Source organism: Psilocybe cubensis, chromosome 1 (assembly GCF_017499595.1).
Source record: "Psilocybe cubensis strain MGC-MH-2018 chromosome 1, whole genome shotgun sequence".
Lineage (NCBI taxonomy): Eukaryota > Fungi > Basidiomycota > Agaricomycetes > Agaricales > Agrocybaceae > Psilocybe > Psilocybe cubensis.
The window spans coordinates 1,802,670-1,823,584 of record NC_062999.1 but is presented as its reverse complement, the minus strand read 5'-3'; the positions used below and the strand labels follow the sequence as shown (position 1 = coordinate 1,823,584).

The following is a 20,915-nucleotide window of genomic DNA, read 5'->3' as shown; positions in this document are numbered from 1 at the left end:
ATTATTTCGTAAACGTGATATGTATGCCTTTAAAAATGCGACTAAAAAATAGGTACGCATGCCGATGAAGTATTAGAGGTGCATACAATCAACCTCCGAGAAGAGCCAGCGCTTCTCGCAGCTGTTTTCGAGCTTCATCAGCGTCCTCATAGTCCAAGGAACTGATTGCAAAACGGCAGTGTTTTTGTGCCTTTGCAATGACAGCTGGTGTCAACTCAAAAGCAGCTGGAAGAGGAGGAGGAGTTGGATTTGGTACAGTGGAATATGGATTACGGTTCCCAACACGGGGCGGCGAAGCCTGTGTCTGCAATTGGGAGGGAGGCGAAGCAGCATAACCATATGGTCGTGATGGGGAAGCAGGAGGTAACGAGGGGGGACTTGGAACTGATGGACGTGTTGTTGAGTGGCTTTGATAGATGTCAACCGGAGCCGTTTTAGGAGGAGCATATATACTAGAAGGTCCTAGATATTCTTTGGGAGATCCCGAACTTGTATGAGGTGGATTCGGAGGTGCCCCAATAGTAGAAGGCGAAAAGTGAACCTTTTTGTCAGAGTCAGGGGACCCAGATTTAAAGGAACTCTTAGGAGGAGTTGACAACCGTGTCTGCTTTCCTCCTAGTTCCTCACTTGCCCATGGACGATTTCCGTTGGTTCCGGTAGAGTTGTAGCTACTTCCACTGCCGCTGCGTTTCTTGGTATGGCTGCCTTCTGTAGCGTCCCAGCGCTGTTTAGCTTGAGATATACCACTTGCGGCGGGAGGGATGGATTCTCTATCGTAACCGGCTGTACTGGGCGTGGGTGTTCCAATGGTATACACGTTGGAGGATGCCTCAATTCCGGGAGTAGAGGTGGTACTCCATGCCTCCGGCACGTCATTTGTTATAGACAATCCAACTTGATGTCCTATCTGAGTGGGAGAATGCGATATAGGCGAATGCTTTGGGGGGGATGATGATGAGGCATGAGAAGTACGCGGTGGGGATATATTAGTAGTGTGAGGAGGAGAATTTGAATGACGTGATGAGGACTCAGGATATGGTCTGGAAGAAGAAGTGTGTGTGTGTTTTTCTTCTTGTTCAAGCCGTTTCATTTCCTCTTGTTCTTCTGCCCAGCCGGGAGGACCTGGAACAGGTTTACGTCCTTCGCGGAATGCCTTGGCAATATCGGCTGCCTTCCACTTTGCATATCGAATTTTTTCCTCATTCTTGACAGATATGAGATACATAATAAAGAAGAGCATAGAAATCTTACCGACTCAGAGACATCGGATTTTGAGAAAGTCTTCAGAACCTCCAAAAAATTGGCGGCAGCCAGAAACTTCTTAGCAGTTGAACTAAAGACAGTATAAGATGCAGTTTCTCGAATTATTGCAGTCACATAGCTCTCACCGTGATGCTCTACCACTGCGATCTTCGTTATCGGCATTTGCAAAGACTTTGAGTGCAAAGTTTTCGATGTAGGCAGAGCTGACTGATTCAATGTCGATAGCATCGTTGGCGCCGATAGCAGCCTTCATATGTTCGAGTGCATTTAGAAGAGCAAATAATAGGTCTCTCGCAGCTGAGCTGTGCGCTTTGAGAGAGATACCAACTTGCGCAGCATAGTAGGCACCTATGGAGAAGCGTTATTAAACATTGACATTATAAGCAGAAATTAACTCACACCAGTAAGAGACGATCGGGTCCTGACTCTTGAGCTCTTCTGCCCTCTGAATATAGGGAGTAATTGGCTTGAGCTCTGGAGGAACGGGAGGAAGACCAAGGATAGAGGCAGACATGACACTGAGCCGCAGTGAAACCGGCATCACAACGGACGCGCTTTTAAGGACCGGTGAACGTGACCTGGACTGCCACTTTTGGATAGCGCGTCTACTTTATTTAATGACGTCAACTGCCGATTCCACTACTCACTGTAGTGCTTAAAGTCCATCGCTCCATTCTTCGCGCTCCTGGAAATGCGCACAACGCGTGTTTCCCCAGCACAACTCCACCATTTTCAGCCCTGGAAGCCAACTCTGTGGAGAAATAAACTCTTTCTCAATCCGTAGTTCATAGGGATCGACACTGGCTCCAACAAGTGGGAAGATAGGATCGTCTTTAGCTCGACTGCCTCGAGGTATACACGCGCTATGGTATCCTATACATCTATTTATCCACATAAGAGAGCGCTTCCGTCTGTCAGGAAATTCGATATCATACAGCAGCCTCCTCCTACAGAGATCTGGGGTGGAACTTCTCAACTTATGCCATCTATTATTACCCAAGTGATACTCCGGTGTACTCTCAGATGCAAGACCCTTCTCGTGTAGCGAGCCAGCACCACTCGATCCGCCACGGTTTACGATAGAGCCTGCGATTTGCCACATTACCTACGGCATTGGCAATACACCCTTCACTCTATCAGCTTTTCCCACAAGACTGTGTATTACTATTTATGACGGGTTTCGAAGATCGGTGTAAAAGATGGCTGCCCCATTATCCGGTTACTTGCTAGTCATAATGGATTGCAGCATATCTTTGGCGCATGTCTAAGGATATCTCGATAAACAAAGACTGTCAGTGGTGTCCCAAGCTTCCATTTGGATATTTCATCATCCCACCATTGAATCAATTTGAAGGATTAATTCTCGTTTCTACCCCCATGCACCTTGAAATCACTTGGAGTTTCATAGGTGAAAAACTTCGATTTTGTAACAAAATAACGCACTAAACGCGTTTATAAATTTGTTAACTGTAACATTAATTAGTCCCAGTAACACTATCTTCTATCTTCCGACTCCATGACCTTTTCGCAGGCGATGCCATTCATCGATGGGGCATACAACCAATCCGACAGAGGCCAGAAATGTTTTCGTTCAGGCAGTCCTAATTATCCAAATAAGCACCCAAAAGCAGGGAAAACACATCGGAACAAAGGCGCAGATGGAGACTGCCAAAGAACTAGGAAGTTAACAACGTTATTCCGACTGCGACGGATAGGATACAAGACATGAACTTAATCCTGCTTTAAACTACCAATTATGGAAGCAGGACTATCCATTACGGGTATCCGTGTCTCCATGTCCACTGAATTGAGCATTAATGTCGGTACCGATTTTTGCGCCGCCGCAGTTCTGCTCAAGGAGGCGCCGATTATCGCATTATCGCTCTTTCGACGGTTAATGGGAGGAGGTGTCTGTAACGCCGAGGTAGATGGAAAAGCGTACTGTTGTGTCCATTCGTATGTACGGTCAGAAGCTGTGCCTGGAGGTCTAATTGGCGCTTTGCCTTTGTCTTTGTTGTCGGACATATGTAGGGGAGAGGTTGTGCCAAGAGGAGGGGACGAGGCTCCAGATGAGCCATTACGAATGTCATTGAAAACATCCGGCATAGGTGGAGGAGGAAGATGATGGAATTGGTGCAAAGCTTGAGATAGGTCATCTAACTGAAGAAGAAAGGTAGTCAAAAAGATTGAGCGGTGCGATGGAGTAAATCAAATTACCTTGTCCATTATACCCTTGATAGCATCCTTCCGACCTTCAAACTGGGAGGCCAGCTTTGCAAATTCTTCTTCCCTAATCCTTGCTTTCTCCGCCTCTTCATTGGGAACATTGACACCTTCTTCATCGTCATGCGCATCATTCGCGGAAGAAACAGTTGAAACATTACTCAATGCCCTTTCCCTAGGTTGATGCAGACCGGGAGGGACTACGGGATCCTCAGAAGTAAGGTCGAAAGCACTACCACCAGCTGTCCCAAACAAAGTGGGATTGTTCGATTTATGTTGCCTTTTATTGCTTTTCGTATTCGATACCTTGGCTGTGCTGATATTTTCCATTTCCAGATGCATTTTGGATATCTGAGACTGGATTTCCAGCACCCGGGAAAGATTGGTCCAAATGGCTTGACTTCCTGAACCATTATCGCCTCCTTCGGCGTCGTTCAGAAGATTAATTTGTGAAGTGGATTGGACATCAGCATTGGGGTTGTCCTGGTGCGGAACAAGCACTCCCAAAGACATGCCATCAAATGGGTCTATCAAGAGTTCAGGAGAACTGGCAAGGGGTAGCTGCTGTGACGCGGCTTTGGATGTGCGACCCGATGGGTTGGCTTCTGTGCGAAGGGCTGTGGCTTTATCTTCCGATAGAGGTAGAGTAGAGTCTAAGTCAGGAGACAGGACTTGTTCCTCCCGTAAAGAGGCAGGGCGATTTGAAGTGTCCGTTGCGGGTGCCTTTAGTTGTATTCCATGAAGCTCCGCTAGTACAGCATCATGAGGGGTAGTAAAAGCAGTTGGAAAGGTGCGCTTTGCGGGCCTATCCACTGACGCGCGGGTGTTTTGGTTTACATCATTGGGTGACGAAGGTGAAGGCCTGTTGGGTGTTGCACGAGAAGATAACCTATCTGGATTGCCCTCTTCATTAGCGTTTTGTTGTTGTTGTTGCTGCTGCTGCTGCTGCTGACCAAACCATGAGCTCAGCATATTGTATGTGGCATTTAGATAGCGACTACATCTCAGTGTGCCTTCCTTGCATGATCGCAATGGATTCTTAAATAGTTGGACACAACAACAAACAGAGCCGCAACGGCTGCGGCTGCACGGCCCGCGACTCTATTTAAGTAATCAGAACAGCAGGGCTAGAGGCATGCCTGCATGCAAATGCTATAGGCAGGCTCAACCTTATTGAATTCAACGCTCCAAAGGTGAAGGCACTATGTATTGTTCAGAAATTTGTATTTGGTCCAAATACGATAAACCCTCTGATGTCATATACCTAACTTTGACAGCATGATCTTGAAATATACCGGTATTTGAAGTGTACTTTAATTGCGAGGCATCTTCTGGACCCAGATGAGGTCGCCTGATCCAACTTCGAGAACGGCCTCAAAGACATTTTCCTACGCCAGCATCATAAGTCCATGTAGAAGCAATGGATCCGGCTTACTGCTCACCTGGTACAGTATTGCCGCTTGCACTCAGCTTCTTATTCAAAGTGCTTGTGGAGCATATCAAACCTCGGACAAAGGTTTGTGCAACGATATTGGCACCAGTGGGAGATGTGTGGGTATGATCCAAAGGATAGAATGTCGTGGTCGTAGTTTGGCCTAATGAATCGTATGCCTGTGCTACATAATCGAAGTGGTCGATGTACGTCACTGAAGTTCGACTGGCTGCTAGCTGGGCATAGCCAACGAAGCGTGAGGGAGGGCCTATAACGCCATTGGTCCAGATGTTATCAGGGGTTTGGGATGACACAATCGGTATAGCACCCTTTGCCTTGAGGGAATTAACCGCGTTTTGGACGTAGAAATTAAAAGTATGAATGACAATCGAAGTGCCGCTGGATCATGGGTGTTCAGCCCAAACATAGGAAGACAAGTATACACCGGAAACTTACTTCGCAGCTGTAACAGTTGCGGTTGTGGTGGTGTCATTTCCGACGGCATCTTGTCTGCCATTGTCGGTCGCACCAGAGGTGCCATCGTTGTGGCCGAACTCGATGACAACAAAGTCTCCGGGTTTGACAGTGTTGATCAAAGTCGTAAAGCGACCCTCAACAGTGTAGGATCTAGCTGAACGTCCAGCGATCGCATTATTTACAACAGGCAACGTCAAGTATTGGGCCAGGTACTGTCCCCATCCTTTCAACACATCATAAGCCTGAATTTAGGAGAAATAGAAAATAGATGAGGCCGACCATCTGTCCCACTGCCCCCTCCACCCTTTGCCATGGTAGAATCTCCTGCTAAGTAGACTGTCTGGCAATGAGCCAACGCAGCAAAAGCAAGAGCAATAAATGCAGCCAACATCTTTGCGCACGAGATTTAGGCAACCTAGAGTTTGTTGATTTTATAAGTCCCCTGAGCTTGTTGAAAACGGACCGGTGCATGGCTTCGTGATAGTAGGACGACGTTCAGCATTGTCATGATAGCCCTTCGTTATATTTTGCCGAAGATTTGGAATAAATTCGCACCATGAAGAAGTAGTAATAGCTGTTTGAATTGGTCATCTGGACCATGTCATAACAGAAATAAAATACCATACGCAGATCATGAGGCTATATTCCACTATGCGACGACAACAGAATAGATTTGTGCACAAAATACCGTTATGATATACCTGTAACAATGATCAGATCGTTCGTTTGCGGTCAGCATCTGTTTTGACCTCCTACTTGTCGGAATTAATTTCAATCATTCACTTGTTTCTTCTCCTTCACTGAGAGCAAGTGCACCAAACCTTCCACTAACTCCGACCTGACTGACACTTGATTGTGCCTCTTCTCCGAATTCTGATTCCTCGCTATCTTCTTCCTCTGCCGGAGCAGAAAAAGAGGGACTTTCGGTTTCGTGTATATCATCTTCCTCTTCACTTTCCCGATCACTGGCACTTATGTCATCGGTATGGTCAGAAAGAGGAATCCAAATGCCTAGATGATCATCTGCTGTTGTTGCTTCTTCAAGGGGTGTATCGGGGGGCCAGAATGCCCATCCTATCCTTCCTTCAGCTAGCGTTCGTAGGACTAGAGGAACGAGTGGGTTTAGATGGAGTATGTAAACAGAATATAAACGTACTGGCGTTTCCTGCTCTGTGGATATCTGGTCTCCCAGCTTTCGCTGTGATCCATCCTTTGTCTTCAGCATAGGCAGTCAGGATATCCATTGCCGTCCAAGCAGGAGATTTTTGAGATTCATCCACTTTTAAAACTTTCTTGTCGTCGCGCCAGGTACGTTTGTCTTCTACTGGGGGAGCTTTCGAGCTTGGATGAACAAGTTTGAATATACGTTCCAGAGGTAACAATTGTGAAACGAAATGAACACATGCAGAAACTGCTGATACACGTGATATTGGCAAAATTCCACAAAGAACCTAAAACCAAAGGTATGGAAGCAGAAAGCGGCAGAGTGTCCTAAATTATAACCATACCTGCATTTCCATCGGCACATAATTAGGCATAACAAGTCCAGGGCAATCGACTAGTCTGACATCAGGAGTCCAGTACAATGTCTGGAAATGTTTGGTTTTTCCGGCAGTCTTCGACGCCCGAACCTTTGATGCACCGAAAAGAGCATTGAGTAGTGATGATTTACCAACATTTGGTTGGCCTGAGGACAGGTGAAATCATGCTTTATGAAGTCGATACAAGCACCTCACCTATCAAGCCAATGGTCAAAAAATTAGGTTCTTGATGATGATTAGATGATTCTTGTTGTTCAGTTTCGCCTGGTGATATAGGACGCGGCGCTGCAGCGCCACCAACGGCAACACCGACTTTTGAGCCCTTGGCCTGCATAACGGCGTCCCAGTCAATTTCACGTTTTACTGGAGGAAACCAGGTTTTGAGCCGATCTGGGTTATTAGCGACCTTTTCAGGAGGTTCTAACAGCTCTTGATGCACCTCCTTGATCATTCTGACGAGTTTGGCACGAAAGTGCTCCGGAATACAGGGCACGTAATGTTTACGACCTTGATGGTCTGTTGACGCCTGTTTTTCGGCGTAGGACTCTACTTCAACAATGCGAGAATTTGGGTAGTTTTTGTTGATATAATCAACCCAGGCTTTGACACGCTCCGTTCCAGATATGTCAACTTTAGTAAGAACAAGGATAACCTTGCGACCAGTAAGGTAATTGGCAAGCGATGGGGGGTAATGCAACACGGGACATCGGGAATCGAGGAGGACTAGGATGATTTGAGATATTTCGGTAACACGCCATCTATAGTCAGGTTAGAGAATTTTCAGACTCCAGACACCCTCGTAGACTTACAGTTGCCTCCAGACCTCTATGTTTCTTTCAAAGTAGGACGGCGACCGAGGCATGGTAGGACTTGAATCGGTATGACTAGTAGCAAGATCCGCCTTGTTTTGCCACTGATCTAGCGCACGGTCGGTTTGAGCGATGTACTTTTTGAAAACGCCTTCTTCATTTTTCTCCACTTCAAGTTTAGTCATATCGAAACGCCACTTGGGTCTCCTAGGACATGAAAGAGCCTCGACTTCTGAATCATTCGCATGAACAAAGTTATGGAAGATCGCATTCTCATCTGGTATGGGCCGTTGCAGGACGAGGTCAGAAGCAAGTTGTTTTGTCTGCTCCAAATAGTTTGGAGGAAGTTTGATGAAGGCAGATTGCAGCTTTCGTGCGGATTGGATAACAGAAGTATCAGCTGAACCTATACGTTCACCAGTGGGCCCTATACGCGGTTTACGACCACGAAGGGGTTTCTTCTTGACCTCTGGTTGTGGCACATCACCCCGTTTGATTGCGCGCTTTAGTTGTTGGTCGGCCTTTTTCTGGCGGGTGGATGTTGGTTTTCGTCGAGGAGGCATGATGGTGACAGTTCTAATTTAAGCACATCGTCCCTCGTCTTGGAACTTGGTTACGTCAGTCCACATAGGCACACATCCATCCGCGGTATCATTTTTTCGAGGCCAGCACCTACTACATATTGATGACACCTTTTCAAAAGGTAAATCAAAGTTCGACAGCTTCACGAATTTATTTGCACCTTTAATCAAGTGGTGGCTCGATTCATTCATATGTTGTCGCCTTTCAATAAGATTCCGTCGGTGAATAGACACCATACATTTTAGCCCCTATTTAGGTTGTAATGATTTGCTGGTGGTTGCACTTACCCCGGGTCCATCTATACTGATTGAAGGCTTTGAGGCCGCTATACTTGTCCGTATGTCATGATGTGCTTCCTCGGTAATGATGTCAACATTATACATCACTGAGGTACCATTCTATATCTATGGAGATATTCACTGTCATACACGGCGACTGTTGATAAATGTCTGTTATGTACGTTTCAGAGCTGATACCTTGCAATGACAATCGTGTTTTCGTCCTTCCTGCGACTTTGTAAGTTCTACTTGATCGCCCTTCCGCATCATGGTTTGATTGATTCGCAGCATATTGCTCCGGGGTCCGCTAGTCAACTTGTTACCTCATATTTTGGAGTCTCCACCTGCCAACACATTCCATATTGCTACTGCCTCGCAAAGACTTTCTGTAGAAGGCCTAAGTTATAGTCATGGTCATGAACGCGCCGCCGTCTCCGCCGGTTTCTTATTCGACGACGTCTACTTCTTATAGCAACGGTAACAATAATGAAGGCAAAAGGTACAAGCGTCGGAAGGATTTCCAATACAAGCATGGTCAAAGGCACCACTCATATGACAGCGAAAAAGCACCCTATCCCCTTTCCTATGATAGAAAGGTTCTCGAATTGTACGTTTGTCTCAATCCCTCATCCATCTGGCTTCTACAAACCAATCATTCAAATCGTAAATTGCCCGTAGGGAGTCTTTTGACAATACCTTGGCGCAATATCTTCAAGGTTCATGCTCTTTTGCACCCTTGAAGGAACCTCCAAGCCGTGTGTTAGATCTTGGCTGCGGGGTATGTTCTTTATTGCCGTTGCAGCCTATATGAGAGACTTTTATCGATCAAGGCTTTCTGTAGACCGGAACATGGGTGATAAATGCTGCCAAAGAATGGAAAGATTGCGATTTTGTTCGTCTTTCTTCCTCTTTCTGCTCTTCTGTGTACCAATCATTTAATTTGTCATTCTACTAGGTTGGATTCGATTTGGTGGATATTCAAATCCCCCTCAAGATTTTGGACCCTTCGCTGGCGAGGCGGATTGAGTGGAAGCATGGGAACTTGTGAGAACCCAACATCCATTTTTTTACCTTTCCTGACGGTTTCTAGCCTAACCACCAAACTGCCGTTCGAAGACGACGAGTTTGATCATATTCATATCCAGGGTATAGCTTTAGGTGTTCCTGAAAACAAAGTGCGTACTCACATACTGGCCCTTTGACTTCCCTTCCTGACACTACGACCTCAGTGGGGAGTTCTCTTCGAGGTGTGCCCATAGAACTTCTTGAACGAAACGCATATATTCAACCTGAACGTTAGGAAGTTTCCAGAGTATTACGATCTGGGGGTACGGTGGAAATGATTGAAGAAGGTAGGCAGGGCTTATCTGATTATTCTCCTCTTATGCCTATCTTTAAATCATGAATTTGGTAGATGCTTTATTTCCAACACTTCCTCTCTGGTTCACAACGGCGCTTCGATCAAAACCACTAAGAGCTCAGTCAGCTCGATTTTCATCTCATACCAGTACTACGGCCCCTTCGCATTCCCCAGAAATTATGGATCTTGATACACGACCACCTCATGACCACGCTTTGTTAGAATCTCTTCACCAATCTGTTTTTCAGAATCGGTTTATCAACATGAAGCCTTCTGGTAAGCTCGCTGCGATTATGCGTGGTCGTAGATTTTCTGATGTTCGCAAGCCGTATTGCCTAGTTATTTTACGACGTATTTTAGACAGGTCACTCTGGGCCCCCTTCTGAGCTTCCCGATGCCACCTATTGCACCATTGCAGCCTCTGCCTCCTCAGATAATAACATCATACGTTGTTGAACCCAACTCCGATAATCATGAGCTTGGATCTAAATCTCAGCTGTCGGAAAGCAAAGTGCCTGCCTTGCGCCCTGTCTCCATGTCCTTTTCATCCTCTGTGTCAGGAATCGCAATCCATGGAGAATCTGACATCAAGCCGACTCGGGCTCGTACTGCGTCCGCACCCCTGACATTTTACCCATCGAATTCCAGCCCCTTTCCCGAAACTTCCCACCTTAAAATTGCTGGCTCTGACGACTATGTGGCCAGTCCATCACATCATTACACAGTTGAGAATTCTATAACTGAGAGTGAAGCAGTCATTCTTGCGCCTGCTTTATTATTTCCGAAAAACCGACTAGATTCTTTGAGTGAACGATCGCTCGCTATGCATTTATACCGCACCAATCAAGCCGTGTTAGCCTGTCAAGAAGCAATGTGGGAGGAACTCAAGGACAGAATACGAAATCGAAAAGAAGAATTAATACCTTTTGGTTGGGATGATGATGTAGAGTTGGAAGAGCTTCAAAGCCGGAAAAAATTCGAAAGGTTGATTGAAAGGTATACAAGGTGAATAAGCTAAACTTATAAACAAAAATGTTGTTCACAGAATGATTTACAGTGATATGCAAGCTCGTGTTGCGCTATGGCATTCACTAAATACGATGGGATGGCCATTGCCAATGCGAGAGCCTTTATCAAAGGCAGAACTGATCGAAGAGGAACGCGTCCGAGAAAGTATGATGGAAGCACGAAAGAGATCTACTCTCGAAGAACTGGAGATACCTTGCCGTTCGATCAGGGTGCTCATAGGTTCCAATTTATGATGTTTTGTCGTCTTTTCTTTCCTTAGTAGAGCATCATTGGCCAACTCCAGCGTTGTTGACGTTCGTTGCTGGTTGGAATCAGCTTGAGATAAGTTTAGATTGATCGGTACCAATCCAATTGCGCCCGCTTTAAGCATTTGTTTGTGTAATTGTTTGTCCCTTTTTTTCTATCGTCTAATGAACTCAGAGTAAACCTTGCAAGGCCGTTCCAAATGGCTGCGTCCACATTAAAGTCCTCCAATTCAGACAATGTCCCAGTCACTCAGAAAGACACTCACAAGCCTCTGAACAAAGGAAAGGGCAAGGAGAACCCATCCAAGGCCACCGCGGCTCCGGTACGCGCTGAGCTATGGCAAGGTCGGGGCTGGGACGATGATAGACCTTGGAATTGGGCTTCTCTTACCGATCCATCTTCAAGTCGTATTCCACCTATCTTTACGAAGGATGGAAGGTGTGTTTTCATATGACCCTTTATTGAATCCATTGTTTATCCAATATCCAGTTACTTTTTCTCGCTCGTGGGCTCCACCATTAAAATTTATTCTAGTACCACTGGACTAGTAGTTTCGATTCTTTCCGCACCATCTTCAGGCGAAGAAAACTCGAACACAGACGTCTTCACGTCCGCGATCATCAACCCTCACAATGTGTTTCAACTAATCACTGCGACACTGGATGGAAGAATCATGATCTGGGATTTCGTGAATGCCACCCTTTTGCAGGTAATCGATGTTGGACAATCAATACACTTCATGTGTGCGCATAAACAGTTTATGGGATTTGTATTTGTTGCGGCATCTCGTCAGCGAAAGAAGTCTAACGTGCACGGTGAGTAGCAGCATTAAACATCCACCCGTGAGCACTGCGTCTAAATATTTCGCAGATAACAATGCTGTTGTCCTTAAAATCTCTCTTAAACCTTCTGATCACAAGAACCAGCCATCCGCAATTATCCCTGTTGGCAAAACACGATTCCCCACAGGACTGTCTATCTCTCCCAACGGGGCTTGGTTGGTCGCCACTGCTGGCCACAAAGTCTATGTAGCTAAGACGGATACTATAACCTCCGGATTTACCAAGTATGTGTCTCCGGAGAAGTTGACTTGCTTAGCATTCCATCCATCCGACGAATACTTTGCTACTGGGGATGAAAAAGGTGTCATCCGCCTGTGGTACTGCCTCAATGACAATCTTGCTGTTAATATTCGAGACGTTGAGAAGCGCACTCAGACAAGATCTTTCCATTGGCACGCCCATGCTGTATCATCTGTTTCTTTCACGAATAATGGTGCATACCTTCTGAGCGGCGGAGAAGAAGCTGTTTTGGTTATTTGGCAATTGGAAACTGGCAGAAAGGAGTTCATACCACGGCTGGGGGCCCCGATCAGCACAATATCGATATCACGACCAGCGAACGGCGAAGAAGAATATCTACTAGGTCTATCGGATGCCACCTATACTTTCATCAGCTCTGCAAGCCTCAAAATAACCAGAAGTTATTCGAGAATTAAAATCGGTGCGTTTGTCTTATTTTGTGTGCGTTTTATCCTTTAAACTATATGAAATGTCCTATTTGTGTTATATAGATCCATCCGTATTTCATGGACCGACGTCGTCTTCGAAGTTGAACATCGCTCCTATCGCTGTTCAGCGACTCACATCCACTCTCGTTCTTCCCTCTTCGCACCCTTCATCTCTTCAGATGTATTCCCTTTCTGTGTCATCTTTACTATCCGAATTAGAGGTTTCTCCGTCAAACAGAATCTCGCGAAGAGATGACAAACCGATAATACCTTCCACGGTTGAAAAGACTGTCATTTCCGAATCTGGTTATTGGATGGCAACTATTGACAGTAGGGATGGAGATCCTGGATTCAGATCTGAAGTTTATCTTAAACTATGGTCATGGGATAGCAAGAACGAAACATGGATTCTGAATACGCGTATTGATCGGCCGCATGGGATACACAAAGTCACCGATATTAGTTTTAGCCCCAATGCCCTGGCTGACAAGGCTGTATATCTCACAACAACTGGAAAAGATGGTCACATCAAAGTCTGGAAACTCTTCGGTCACCAAAAAGGTTTAGAGCGCAGTGGCGAGTTGAATCCATCCTATATCAATCTTTCTTACTCATGTCCAAGTTATAGAAGCTTGGATTTCCTATGCAACTTTGGACTTCCGTTCAGAAACTCCGGGTTCAATCTCATGGTCTCCTGATGCATCACTTTTTGCGGTATCAGTGGGTGCACATATCGCATTATATGACCCCGTGTCTCGTTCTCTTCGTCAAGCCTTAACAACCCCGGAATGTGTTTCTATTCAATCGGTTCATTTTGTTGGTGTGGATGGTCGCTTTCTTCTGGCTTCCGGGATTAATGTTCTCGTGATGTGGGATCTACTCAGAGGTCAAGGTATGCATTACCCATCTTCTCCCGGAATATTTTATCTGATCCCCATTGTAGTAGCATGGCAGACCTTGACACCTCTGGCAATTGACAAAATTGTACCCCACCCAAAGGAATCAACCTTTGCTGTATTTCACTCTCCAGATCAGGATGGAGAGGACCATCGAACGAAGATTACCCTCTTCCACGTGTCATCCAAAGTACCAACTACAATTCGTTTCGTTCCATTCGGATTAAGAAATGTTGTTTGGGCTTCATATCAAAAACAACCAGGCTATAACCTGGTCGGTATTACTTACTCCTGGAGGGTGGTCCTGATTGGAGATTCTCGCCCAGTATTGAAAGACGGCGAAATCACAGCTAGGGCAATGAACCTTGAGCCTCAGAAGCAGAAAAAAACTATCTTCCAGGACATCTTTGGCGTTTCTGCTTTTTCGAACACCACGGTAGAACATGCACATACTTTTACCGTTCAAAGAAAGTCCAGCGAAAATGAGGTGTTCACCGACCCCGCGTATACGGCACCTTCATTGGAAACATTTTTTAGCTCTCTCCTCAAGCCATATTTGGTTGTTCGACCTGCGAAAGAAAGCAATATACCAGACGATCACGATGAGGTGGTGGAAGAGGACGTTGTCATGGAGGATGAAAGAGAGATTCCAATTGCACATACTTCACGGGTTCCAATACCGGGAGAAATGGACACATTCATCAAACTGTTTAAAACACATTGCCTGCGCGGTGCGTTATCTTTATTTAATTTTCCGGCCTTTGCTCAATTCCATCACAGAAGACATGCCTTTACCTTCATCAAAAGGTATTCCTACAATAAACGGAATCCACCCAAAAGAGACCAACAGTGATTGTCTATCTGAAGAAACATTGTCCACGAAGTCGAAGCCGAGCCAAATGCCTCAAAATCAACATGGTCATGCTGTCGCTTCACCCTCGCACTCCTCTACTCCGCACTCGATGGGCAAGAAGAGGAAAAAAGTATCGAACTAAATTCATTTTGTACGCCAGGTTGAATATAACTACATTTACTGTCGTCACAGTTTATTTGGTCTACAACCACGACAATCCAGTCTATTAAAATCAGTCGGTATATACATACTATAAAAATGTCCTTTAAAGTGCACGAAAGCGGGTGTTATCTCAGGAGCTCCTCCTCCTCTGAAGGTTTTTGCATGTGCGCCAAAACTTGTACAGCGACGTTTCCTTGAGGAGTCCGCATAGCTGTCCTGAGTGGTGCAAGTTCTTCGGGTTTGAGGGGAGAAACTGTCTCTGTTCCGATGTAAACTTTGCGCAGTGGTGAGCCTAGCGCCTTTCGTTTGCTAATCCACGTTGAGACCATCTGGATATCTACCGAATGGATCTCTAGGTAGGCAAGCTTGTCGCAAATGAGAGATTTAGTTCCAGATATAGCAGGACGGCTTAACTGGGAATCGAATAAGAACAGGTCGAGAAACGTTTGCTGGACATTGATGACACGTAGATAGGTTAGATTGGGGATTGTGCGTAACCACTTAAAGATCGAAACCGCAGATGAATCATTGGAAACCGCGGCCGTATGGATCGTTAGAGTTCGTATCGATGGTAATTTCGAAGTCAGGGCATTGAAAAAGGGTGAGTAATCTGTCCCAAGCAAGTTCATAAGCGTGAAGTCCAAAACATTAGGAGCAGCAAACTGAGTAATTAGGTATGCTCCATAAACCACACTAAAGTCTCCTACGACCAGAATTTTGAGCAAAGGGAGAGGGATAACGGGGAACGTAGAAGGATCTATCATCCCCCTCGGCCATTGTGGGCCAGCACCATCCAAGATCATTTTGTTTAAATCTGGGGAGGCCTGCAAAATCGCTCTGAATCGCTCCAGCGTAGGAACCCTTTCTAGGGGCATTCGTCGAATATCGAAAGCGCTGAGGTTAGTAAGATGCGAGTTTTGCCAATCAACATGTACGCCATTTAGAGACAAATATCGGAATGAAGGCACCACCGCACCACCAAACAGAGGGATAGCTTCAGTATAGAAGCTCGGTTCGTAGCCCGTTCCTATTTGCACATATGCCGATCCTGCGCGATGAAGCTCGAAGCGTTCCATGATCATTGGGAGACCTTCTTGTGCCACGCGACGAAGGGCGTGGATTATTGTCAATGCTGGGTCCCAATCCTGAACGACAATGATTAAGACCCGAATATTGGATAGTTTTTCGAACAGCCGATTGATAAGGACGGTTGTTGATTCGAGGGTAAGAGGATGTTCAACGGTGTCGTTTATACGGACATCTATTGCTGCATTTCCTGCTCGCTCCAACCATGTATAAGCCTGGCTAAAATCGGGTGGCCTTCGGAACCAGATCGCGTTCCATAGCGTAGAGTCCTGGATGGCAACCGTTCTCCAATGACGGCACGTTGACGTGAGCCATAATCTCGCTGCCACAGCTGCTCGTGGATCGGGTGCGGACCAAGCGACCAAGTGAAAGATGTTGGTCAAAATTTCAGTCGGAAGGTCGTTGATTCTGAAGATGCGATAAAATCGAATCCTGTAGTCCAATCGCGCCATGAACAATGCCTGTTCAATCTTGGTGATGGGGCGAGAGTGGCGTATCTGTTCCGCCTCCAATTGATGAATTCTCTCCAATCTTCGAAAAGTGGCATTCCGGTAGGTTTCCACATCCTCCGGGGACATATATTCAGGCACCCAATCTTTTGTAATCCCCTTTTCGTACTGATTGGCCACTTCCCGGTAGTGATGATACGGATGTACACCAGGAGGTACTGTGAGTATGTTCTCCGCGATTTGCCTTCCAGCTCCAACGGCGGGTGTAGAACGCAAACGTTGACTGTTGACTGGTCCCTGAGATGACTCTGTGGAGGAAGATGCAACTGCATTAGATACAGCTACTGAAGAAGAGTCGAGCTGAGTAGAGAGAATGTGAGAAGTTGGTGAGTCGTTGGATGAACTGCGATCGTTTGAATGCCCGGATACGATAGATGAAGGTGAGGAAGACGCGACAGAACGCGTATGATTGGAGCTGTCATCAGTGTCGGCGGCATCCATGGGAAGCTATTTTGGTAGTGAGTATGTAAGTTGTGCGTAGAGAAAAGGCATACGAAGAAAAGAAGCAAAAATATCAATGCTTAAGGACAATGAGAATAATGTAGTATAATGCGGGAGGCAAAAAGAAAAGATAGAACAATGCGGAGCTAATCTGCAAAACAGTTGCGGTGGCTTCGCTATCGATTACGTTCGTCACGGTCTTGTGCCCGAAGTCAAAGCGTGTCATTTACCATATATAAACTGACGCCCACAAAAACCAAAGTATAAACGTACAATTATATTCTTAATCACTGAAAAATTCAATGGATGTTCGATAATCATGGGTTTCCTGGCAGGGAAAGAGGCGGTGTGTCAGATGCACGACTTTTCGAAGGTATGGATGGGGAGGAGGAGGGGCGGAAGGTGAAATGTGGGGAAAAGAGGGCGGATTGACACATTTGGGACATCGTCGCTATTTAAATAGCGTCGAAGACTCCTTTGACCGGAGTAGAAACAAACGTCGGGTCGAATAAACGAGGCTGTATCCTTCTGGCCTCTGCCAAACGTTCCATGGTGACAATTATGGACCATGAAAGGTCCCATCCGTTCCGATGCATACGCGTCGGGGCAATCCGAGGCGGTTACCCACATTTGCTCCTGTCAACCTTTAAGTGGATGGGGAAAGTGACCCAATACAAGAGCAAAAGCATGAGCGCGAAACAAAGGAAGAATCCATAGGTCTCCGGACCATCATCACGTCCTGATGTGGACAATCATGACCACAACGCGAATAATTGTCCGAGCATGAAAAAACGACCTTTAAATCAGCGTGTCATGGCTTCTAGACGAGAATTATCACCAGTGACGCTGCCAGGCCATCGGGAAGCGCGAAGCAAGAGCACTTTTGCATAAACATAGACTTTGAAAAACGAAAAGCCAGTTCTCAGATGTGTAGCTAAGATTGGGCTCATCAGAAACCAGCACCCTTACGTAATCAATGGGCTTGGCGCCAAGAGCGGCCAAAATCCAGCTCGAAAAAAAAATCAAAAGTTATGTTGACGGAAAATGGTTTCAGACAAAAAGTTTAAAAAAAAAAAATTCATAAATGTGCATATACAATCCTTACTACTAGCCTTTATGCCCACAATAATAGAATTACACCTCAGAGGTCAAATTGTAGTCTCTGGAAGTCCATAATGAGTCTGAGAGGTATTACTTAGGCGTGACTTATTGTCACGTGTGGTCACGTGTACCATTATATAAGCGGCCAAAAGAACATTGTCAAATTTTCGAAAATCTCCCAAACTCGAGAAAACACCATTTCTGACGTGTTAGACTAAAAAAAAAGGAAAAAAATTAAAATCTTTATAACTTCTTGAGATCAAAATTTTTTTGAAAAAAAAAACCACAGATGTGTTCAAAGAAGCATAACCTACATATCTGTGGTTCAAAAATGTAGAATAGTGTGAGTGCAGAAGGGTTGAAAAGGTTCGGAGGTAAGCCAACTTTTGCTTACCTAAGGGGGTGCTGGTTCCTGATGAGCCCAATCTTAGGTGTGATTCAAGAGGCCGAAACTTGCTCCGGTCTTCTTTTATCAGACCTAGTCTTGTGCGCATTTGAGGTACATTGTAGTGTGTCAAAAGTGCCGAGTGCGTTATCAGGAAACATTGCACATTCTAGTCGACGAGTCAAGGAACGTTCGGAAATTGCCATGAGGCTCACATTTTCTAGACAAGAATGATCACCGACCTTCCCACATCATCACATCACTTAACATAACAAAGGCGTCGCGTCGTCCAAATGAGGAACGCGACGACAATGATTCACCGGTTTAAGGGGTACTATGCAACGCGATTATGTATAATGACGCGATACATGACGAGATAACATTACTTTAACACGGGTAGTTCTTACATTGTTACATAGTAGCCGTAGTTCTGTTTATTACATTTGGATAACCGTATCTACACTGCCATGTCATACATCAAAGAATTTCACAATATCATTACAACGAAAGGCCGGTACGACTCCTCCGTACTTACAGATTTAATTCAAAGACCCCACCCTTCACAGGTTATGAGTTTTGTCCTTGGCAACAGAGCTAGAAGCGAGGTAGGACTTCGAAGGCAGAGAAAGGAGTTCCTCCAATAAGTTGGTGACGATGTCATCTTCCTCCTCCTTTGTAATTACCTTCCTTGACTGCATCTCAGTCTTAATCTTATCAGGAAGATCGGAATACGAATTCTCCGAGAAACCCATCTATAATGGCAATTCGGTGAGTAGTTTCATATTTCCACGGAAAAAAATAACGCTCACATCTGACAGTCTTTTTGAGATACGTGTCATTGCTCGAGAGACCAAATTACCTCTAGAGGTCGAGTCGTGTCCTAAATGAGTATTGTATGGACGTGGTCCAGCACTGTACAACTCCAGCTGAGGATATGACCCTGATGCCTTGCTAACAATATGGGAGCCTTCACCAGCTACAGCGTTAGTAGAGAAAAAATTTGCCTCATCGAGTCTATTCCCCCCCGCCTGATTTCTGCGTTCTTCGCGCTCACGCCTATACCTTTCCTTCTGTTCTTTGTAGTTTCGTTTGGCTGCTTCAACTTGGGCTCTCAACTCCTGAGAGGTCGGCTTGGGCGAAGGCGGTTCAGATTTACGAGGTTGAAGGAGTTGATTAGAGCTCACAGGAGCGGGAATATCTGCTGTTACAAATATGTGGTCCACTGCATCTGCAGAATTTTTTTTTTGTTGTTTATGCTCAAGTCGATCATAGACCGAAGCGAAAGGAGTAGCTCGCTCCTCCGCCCTAGACTCATTTGTTGTCACGGGGTTTGGGTCTGCAACCTTAGAGGAAATACCAGGAGGAGGAGCGGAGGGAGGTCGGGGAACAGATACCTGTGGAAAAGAAGGAATTTCAGGATGGCCGAAATGAGGTGGTGAGGGTGGAGGGAAAAATTTTGGAGGGCCAGAGAATGGGTTAAAAGGTGGTGGCGGCGGTGGATGCCCATGCACGATACGGTGTCCCCTTTCAGACCAAGGCGTACTATGCCACGGGGGAGAATGGGAGGGGTCTAATCCAACAGGGAATCTGCGGCCCCATGGGTGCCTACCTACCGGAAATGGATGTTGATACCATGGAAGAGGCTGCTGGTTCTCTGGAGCACGCGTAGGTTGTTGAGCGTTCTGGTTCTGATTCAAGGTGTCTGTTACCTGGGAGAATGAACGAAAAAGATTGCCCAAGGCCTCAGAAACCCTCTGTGCAGCCTGTTGTTCGATTTGGCCAGTAGCTTGTTGCATATCATTGGCAGCTCGTGATAAGGCAGCTCTATGTGCTTCCCAATATGTGCCGTTAGTTGCGTTGCGTACAATATTGCGAAGTCCTTCAGACAACTCGGGATGTGCTGATATAACGTTAGAAAGGGATGAAAGAAATGTTGCGATATCATTTGTAAGAGTCGAAGATGTATTGGACTGCGATTCGATGGCTGGTAAAGGCGGATCATCAAGGGGGCCATTATTTTCCACAGGAGTACGAGAATCAAATGGAACCGAGGATGTTTTATGGGATGCAGTTTCACCTTCGTGATGGACGCCTGAGTCACTTTGTGGGTGAGCAATATTGACGACATGGATGGGATATTTTTGTGCAAACTCTTCCTCCAGTGCAGAGGTTGTTGACATTGCTCCAGTAGAAGTCGCCTTTCCTTTGCCTTTATCAACGAGTACAGGCTGCACAGTAGACTTTTCGTCGTTGGAATCGGAATGCGCACCAGCCTTATCCAAACCACTGATGAGCTCTACAAAGGCATGAGGTGCGTCATCAAGATAGTCCGTGATATTAAACCGCTGCCAGTCATTAAAATCCAAGTTATCAGGGTCTTCGCCAAGGTGTTTCCGTTCGGAGTGGAATTTTGGGGAGGTGATTCGGAGTGTGGGCATTCTCGAGCAATAGATATATCCAGTACCTTGAACCTAATTTGTTTCTTAGATTGGAAAGTCGTCCGATAGATATCCTGGAGTTCTTCGTTTGAACTGGCGGTTATCTCGTCGTTGTCGTCGTCGAAATACGAGACACCAACTTTATCGACTGGAATGGCATAGAGGGAATGGAGCTTGGATGCAAGTTCGTCCCAGCTGGGCAAGTTTTCAAATGCGAGACGTCTGATATGGCCGTCAGATCCTTGAAATTTGAAGGGGATGGGAGGCATAGTGAAGATCTTTGACTCAGGTGTA

The 20,915-nt window shown here is 45.8% G+C and overlaps 7 protein-coding genes across 7 annotated transcripts; 2 read left to right on the top strand and 5 right to left on the bottom strand.

Annotated features, from left to right (window-relative positions):
- Nucleotides 1–88: 88 nt before the first annotated feature.
- JR316_0000560 (Vacuolar protein sorting-associated protein VTA1-like protein) lies at nt 89–1,777 on the bottom strand (the record flags this gene model as incomplete). Its single annotated transcript, XM_047886374.1, has 4 exons — nt 89–1,204; nt 1,252–1,333; nt 1,389–1,611; nt 1,663–1,777. The coding sequence occupies 4 exons, from the start codon at nt 1,775–1,777 to the stop codon at nt 89–91; spliced, it is 1,536 nt and encodes a 511-aa protein (XP_047754120.1).
- Nucleotides 1,778–2,994: 1,217 nt separating this feature from the next.
- JR316_0000559 (uncharacterized protein) lies at nt 2,995–4,458 on the bottom strand (the record flags this gene model as incomplete). Its single annotated transcript, XM_047886373.1, has 2 exons — nt 2,995–3,423; nt 3,481–4,458. 2 exons carry the CDS (start codon nt 4,456–4,458, stop codon nt 2,995–2,997), a joined length of 1,407 nt encoding a protein of 468 aa, XP_047754119.1.
- A 459-nt stretch (nt 4,459–4,917) lies between these two features.
- JR316_0000558 (Rhamnogalacturonan acetylesterase) lies at nt 4,918–8,308 on the bottom strand (the record flags this gene model as incomplete). Its single annotated transcript, XM_047886372.1, has 8 exons — nt 4,918–5,317; nt 5,375–5,618; nt 5,675–5,731; nt 6,179–6,499; nt 6,552–6,846; nt 6,904–7,082; nt 7,132–7,694; nt 7,746–8,308. 8 exons carry the CDS (start codon nt 8,306–8,308, stop codon nt 4,918–4,920), a joined length of 2,622 nt encoding a protein of 873 aa, XP_047754118.1.
- Nucleotides 8,309–9,021: 713 nt separating this feature from the next.
- On the top strand, nt 9,022–11,227 carry JR316_0000557 (Demethylmenaquinone methyltransferase; the record flags this gene model as incomplete). The annotated part of the gene is made up of 10 exons (XM_047886371.1): nt 9,022–9,212; nt 9,284–9,383; nt 9,447–9,497; nt 9,561–9,649; nt 9,696–9,780; nt 9,835–9,852; nt 9,906–9,957; nt 10,020–10,241; nt 10,292–10,970; nt 11,023–11,227. 10 exons carry the CDS (start codon nt 9,022–9,024, stop codon nt 11,225–11,227), a joined length of 1,692 nt encoding a protein of 563 aa, XP_047754117.1.
- Nucleotides 11,228–11,439: 212 nt separating this feature from the next.
- On the top strand, nt 11,440–14,641 carry JR316_0000556 (WD repeat-containing protein 75; the record flags this gene model as incomplete). Its single annotated transcript, XM_047886370.1, has 7 exons — nt 11,440–11,678; nt 11,730–12,055; nt 12,111–12,743; nt 12,814–13,311; nt 13,379–13,642; nt 13,694–14,377; nt 14,427–14,641. The coding sequence occupies 7 exons, from the start codon at nt 11,440–11,442 to the stop codon at nt 14,639–14,641; spliced, it is 2,859 nt and encodes a 952-aa protein (XP_047754116.1).
- A 145-nt stretch (nt 14,642–14,786) lies between these two features.
- JR316_0000555 (uncharacterized protein) lies at nt 14,787–16,697 on the bottom strand (the record flags this gene model as incomplete). Its single annotated transcript, XM_047886369.1, has 1 exon — nt 14,787–16,697. One exon carries the CDS (start codon nt 16,695–16,697, stop codon nt 14,787–14,789), a length of 1,911 nt encoding a protein of 636 aa, XP_047754115.1.
- A 2,046-nt stretch (nt 16,698–18,743) lies between these two features.
- Nucleotides 18,744–20,890, bottom strand: JR316_0000554 (uncharacterized protein; the record flags this gene model as incomplete). The annotated part of the gene is made up of 3 exons (XM_047886368.1): nt 18,744–18,935; nt 18,993–20,622; nt 20,655–20,890. 3 exons carry the CDS (start codon nt 20,888–20,890, stop codon nt 18,744–18,746), a joined length of 2,058 nt encoding a protein of 685 aa, XP_047754114.1.
- Between the last annotated feature and the right edge of the window lie 25 nt (nt 20,891–20,915).